The sequence below is a fragment of the Nicotiana tomentosiformis genome, chromosome 2, assembly GCF_000390325.3.
Source record: "Nicotiana tomentosiformis chromosome 2, ASM39032v3, whole genome shotgun sequence".
In the NCBI taxonomy this organism is placed as follows: Eukaryota; Viridiplantae; Streptophyta; class Magnoliopsida; order Solanales; family Solanaceae; genus Nicotiana; species Nicotiana tomentosiformis.
Window position 1 is genome coordinate 191,235,053 of NC_090813.1, and position 5,533 is coordinate 191,240,585.

At 38.9% G+C, this 5,533-nt stretch overlaps 1 protein-coding gene and 1 non-coding gene across 2 annotated transcripts; one reads left to right on the top strand and one right to left on the bottom strand.

Annotated features, from left to right (window-relative positions):
* Positions 1–832: 832 nt before the first annotated feature.
* LOC117274457 (small nucleolar RNA R71) lies at positions 833–939 on the bottom strand. Its single transcript, XR_004504554.1, has one exon. It is a non-coding gene; the product is annotated as a small nucleolar RNA R71 (small nucleolar RNA).
* Positions 940–4,543: 3,604 nt separating this feature from the next.
* Positions 4,544–5,220, top strand: LOC104087463 (uncharacterized). Its single transcript, XM_009591940.1, has 2 exons — positions 4,544–4,853; positions 4,964–5,220. Exons 1-2 carry the CDS (start codon positions 4,544–4,546, stop codon positions 5,218–5,220), a joined length of 567 nt encoding a protein of 188 aa, XP_009590235.1.
* The last annotated feature ends 313 nt before the right edge of the window (positions 5,221–5,533 follow it).

The following is a 5,533-nucleotide window of genomic DNA, read 5'->3' on the forward strand; positions in this document are numbered from 1 at the left end:
ATTAATTTCGTGTTCTATTTTGCACTCGCCAAATTTTGGCCCCGTTGTCGGGATTGGCAATCAATAGTGTTCAAAATAATTTTTCGTGCTAATTTAGGAATCAATTTTATTTTATTCTTTACGATTTTCTCTCTATGTGTGCATGCAACAGGTTAAGTTCGTTGGTGTATGACTCGATCTTCTTCAAAATAAGTAATACACTACAAATCGGAGTTGAAAAAATACATGCGACAACTGAGAAAAAAGAAAGAAACCACCAGGGAATTCTTGGGGAAATCTTCAAACCAACAGAATATGGCTAAGAACGGTGAGGAGATAGTTGATTTGGCTGCACGGGAAGCAACCCAACAGGAAGCAGCTGCTGAAGCAGCTCTTAGAGCTTATGAAACAGTTAACGGGAATGGAGGACGAAGATTCAACCTGAACCGGCCTCTGGTTGAAGATGAATTTGAATATAATATGCATAGGCTTGAACGATCACTGGGTGACTATTGCCGGACCAGTCTATAATCAGGGATTATCAAGTGTCAGACCTCTACCCGTAGAAGCAAATAATTTTGAGTTGAAGCAAGGCTTACTTCAAACCATCCAGAATAGTTGTGTCTTTAGATGGAAGTTGAATGAAGATCCGAACACTCACTTGATGGACTTTGATGAAATCATGAACACCTTTCAGTATAATGGAGTGTCTAAAGATGTAGTCTACTTAAGGGAATTACCCTTTTCACTGAAGGATGGCGCAAAGCTCTAGCTTTGAAGCTTACCAAATTGGTCGATCAGGACATGACAAAAAAGTTTCTTGACAAGTATTTCTCAGCTGCAAAAAATAGTGAAATTCAGTAGGGAAATCAAAAACTTCTACCAGAAGGATACTGAAATGGTCTTCGAGGCTTGGGAGAGATTCAAGGAGATAATTAGAAAGTATCAGCATAATGGAATCGAATTATAGATGCAACTCCAGAATATTTGGGATGGAGTGACACCCTCCTCACGACGAACTCTTAGTACTGCAGTTAGAGGTCCTTTAATGAAGAAGACTCATGAGGAGATTGTTGCAATTCTTGATGAGCTCTCTGAAGATGCTAACCAATGTCTCGTAAAGAGTAATGATAGAAGAAAATCAGCTGGGTTCACCAGGTAGATTCTAACACATCAGTACAGGCCCAGCTAGACACTATGGCCAAAGAGATATGAAAGTTAACCTTAGCCAAGGTCCAAAGCCAGTCATCTTTGGTCTGTGATTTTTGTGGAATGGGTCATCCAACACATGAGTGTTAGGCCTCAACTGCAAATGAAACGGTAAATGATGTGGGCAGCTTTAATAGAGGCAACTAGTAAAGTGGCAATAATTTTAACTCCTTAGGGCAGAGGCACCCAGTATTTTCTTGGAATTCACCCAGTGATAGTGCGAATGCATGGAAACAGAATAACTCCAGACCTCAAGGATAAGGAGCTCCAGGTTTTCTAAACCGGCAGAAGCAGCAATAGCTGCCTCAACAGTCCAATCAGTCTAACATGGAAGACCTAATGAAGGCACTTATCATTAAGACATATGAGAGACTGGAACTTTACGGCACATCCATCCGAAACTTGGAGAGACGGGTGGGACAACTTGTGAATCTATTGTGTGAGAATGTGAAGACCCGATAGGTCATTTTGAGTTTTAACCTTAATTTCTGTATTTCGAGACCTCAAATAGCTCCATTTAGTATTCTTCGATTTGTGTGCACAATCCGTGTCTTTTTTCGAAAAGGATTTATGTGAAAAATTGAAGAAAATGTAAATTTTAACCTTAAAACCTATTTGAGTTGACTACGGTCAGCATTTTGTATAAACGGATCGGATCAGTGTTTTAATGGTCCCGGTGGGTCTGTATCCTGATTTGGTACTTGGGCATAAATTGAATTCGGAAGTCCCTAACTTGATTTAACGTGAATTGTTGAAAACTAATAATTTGAAGGATTAAAGAATTCCTCAGTTTGACCGTATGTTGACTATGTTGTTACTGGGTTCAATTTTCGGTTACGGAACTTAAAATAGGTTCATTTCACTATTTATGACTTGTCTGTAAAATTTGGTGCAAAACGGAGTTGATTTGAAGTAATTCGGACGTCCGGTTGTAATTTAAAAGTTCTTAAGTTCTTTGAAAATTTCATATAATTTGATATTCGATTCATAGTTCTAGGTGTTATTTTGGTATTTTGACCATGCAAGCGAGTTTGTATGATGTTATTACAGTTGTGTGCATATTTGGTTTGGATCTCGAGGGGCTCGGGTGAGTTTCGGATAGGCTACGGACCATTTCGGACTTAGAAGGATTGCTGGTTTTTCACTGTTTCTGATATCCGATACGTTGTTCTTCGCGATCGCGAAGCTACTCTCACGATCGCGAAGGGTAACTAGGGACTGGGGAGGTTTTCTTCTTCGCGAACGCGGAGAAGGGCTCGCAGATGCGGAGAAGGGCTCGCGAACACGGAGCATTGGGATCACCCTTCGCGAACGCGTCTCTTCACTTGCGAACGTAATGAGTAAGGGATTATGGGGGAAGGCTGGGACTTGTTCTACGCGAACGCGAGCCCAGACTCGCAAACGCGGTGGTCAGGGGGGATAGACCATCACAAATGCGTGAGGTTCCTCGCGATCGTGTCAGGCCCTTCATGAACGCGAAGAAGGCCTGACGCCCAGTCAATTAAATATCCCAAAGCTGGGATTTTCTTCATTTTTCACCATCTCCACATTTGAGCTCGGCCCAAGGGCGATTCTGAAGAGGAATTTCATCCCCACTTCATAGGTTAATAGATTTTAACTCATTTTCTTTCATTTCCATCAACACCCATTGAGTTCTAGCCGTTAATCTACGCTTGTTCATGGTAGAAATTAGGGATTTAGGTAGAAATTGGGAATTTTGAGAAATTGAGATTTAGACCTCAAATTGAGGTCGAATTTCGAAACTAATCACATAATCGGGCTCGGGGTGAATGGGTAATTGAGTTTTGGTCCGAATCTCAGATTTTGACTAAGCGGGCTCAGAGTTGAGTTATGTTGACTTTTTCCAAAATCATTAAAGATTGAATCTTTTTCACTCATGGGTAGTTTCTAAAGCTTATTTTGAATTGTTTGAACTATATCTGTTTAGATTCGATTGGTTTGGAGGCGAATTTTAGAGGAAAGGCCTAGTTGAGCTTTGATTTAATTACAGAGCAGGGTAAGTGTCATGGTTAACTTTGAGTTGAGGGATTAAGACTTATTAGTCTATTTGCTACGTGTTTTGTATGTGGGAATAATTTATATGTGAGGTGACGAGTACTTATACTCTATAATTGGGTTAAAGCATGCAGGTGGAACTTAATTATTTGTATTTTACTGCATCGTTACTTATGATACCCATGCTTAGGTTAGGTTATTACTTCTTTGATTATTCGTTTCATAATTATTGCTTATTCCATAGTTATTGAATATTTGTGGAAGTTGAAGCTTGGTATCTAGCTTGGTATCTCGGCACCATATTTGACGCTAAATATATTCTCCGCATTATTTACTTCTTGAATTCATTTATTCATTATCACATGGCGAGGAAGAGAGTAAAACCACGAAGGGTGATGTCGTGCCATTCATCTCATTTATTCATTATTACATGGTGAGGAGTAAAAGCATGAAGGGTGATGTTATACCATTTTTCATAGCATGGGTTTATCTGATTTCATTGGTTGATGATTTACTTGGCTATTTCATGATTTCATACCTGTTGTAGTTGTTATATTTGCCCCATTTTTGCATGTCCCCTCCTAGTTTGTACATTATCATTCTTTGTTATTATTATTGTTGCTTCATAGCTACTTGTACAGGTTTATTTACGTAGGTGTCCTGTCATAGCCTCGTCACTACCTCATTGAAGTTAGGCTCGACACTTACGGAGTACATTGGGTCAGTTGTACTCATACTACACTTTTACACTTCTTGTGTAGATACTAGTATTGGTCCCAGCAGTGCATGAGATGCGTCATCTCGAATCATTGTATACGGAAACTTGAGGTAGATGTGATGGCATCCGCAGACTTGAAGTCCCTTTCCTTTTCCCACTTTTACTGTCCATTTCCTTCTAAACAATTGTATTTATTTCAAACTCTATTTGTAGACTAGTTGCTCGTGTACTCGTGACTCCGGATCTTTAGGGGTTGATATTATCACGTGACTTATATTAGCACAATGTTGGATTTGGTTTCTATTTCTCATTGTACATTATCATTGTGGTTTTAACTATTTAAAATTATCTATTTAATTATCCCACATCGGCTTGCCTAGCAAGTGGATATTAGTCGCCATCATGACCCCGAGGTTGGGATTCTGGGTCATGACAGAGAGGGTTCCAGGAACTCTCCCTGCTAATAGTACAAGAAATCCAAAAGAGACAATAAATATGATGTCTCTGAGGAGAGGGCATATAGTGAAGGACCCCATGGCAAAACAAAGGGATGAGTTAATTGAAGGAAAAGTAGAAATTGTGGGGGAGTAGAAAAATAGCAACACTCAAGAAAGTGAGGTGATGGTAGATGATGGTCTAAAAAAGAAGGGGAAGACTAGAGCTCAGAAAAAGAAGAAAGATAGGAAGGCAATAAATGAGGAGATTGAAGAAAGTAAATATATGCATGCTTTACCTTTCCCTCAGAAGCAGAGAAGAGAGAAGCTGGACAAACAATTTGGGAATTTCCTAGATGTTCTCAAGCAGTTGCATGTTAATCTACCATTCACAGAGGTACTTTCACAGACGCCAGCCTATGCGAAGTTCCTGAATGAGATATTGTCCAAGAAGTGGAAAGCGGAAGAGACATTGGTTGTCAAGCTCACAAAGCATTGTAGTTCCATTCTGCAAAACAAGCTCCCTAAAAATGTGGAGATCTAGGGAGTTTTACTATACCTTGCTATTTAGGAAGCACTAAGTTTGAAAAATCTTCGTGTGATTCAGGCGCTTCTATTAAGCTTATGCCTTTGTCTATTTTCAGGAAATTGGAGGGAGAGATTGGAGAAATCAGGTCGATACATGTGCCCTTGCTGCTAGCGGATCAGACCACAATTATACCTGAAGGAATAGTGGATGATGTGCTAGTTCAGGTGGATAAATTTATGTTTTCTGTGAATTTTATTGTGACGAACATGGAAGAGAATAGAGAGGTCCCTCTGATTTTGAGGAGACCCTTCTTGGCTACTGGCAGAATGCTTTGAAGCTTTGAAATCGAATTTGAATTTTCAAAAATCATTATTTATTTAGATTGGGTGTTGTTGCAAATAATTGAGAATATTGTTTGGAGTTTATATCTCAATTTTGAGGGTATTTGGTGAAGATTAGACTTGATTTTGCTGAATTTCAGATTGAAACTAGAAGAAGAAGAAGAAGAAGAAGAAGAAGAAGAAGACATAACATACAATATACTTACGAAATTGTAGCAAAGTTGTAGTATAATTGTATGTAAATTGTATTCTATTGTAGTTATATATATATTTTTATTTGAATGTTGTATGAAAGTTAAAAAATAGT

Bases quoted from the DNA above. Each gene is read 5' to 3' on its own strand.
- LOC104087463 (XM_009591940.1), top strand. From the start codon at position 4,544: ATGGTAGATGATGGTCTAAAAAAGAAGGGGAAGACTAGAGCTCAGAAA. The intron at 4,854-4,963 runs GTAGTTCCATTC...CGTGTGATTCAG, and splicing joins TGTCAAGCTCACAAAGCATT to GCGCTTCTATTAAGCTTATG.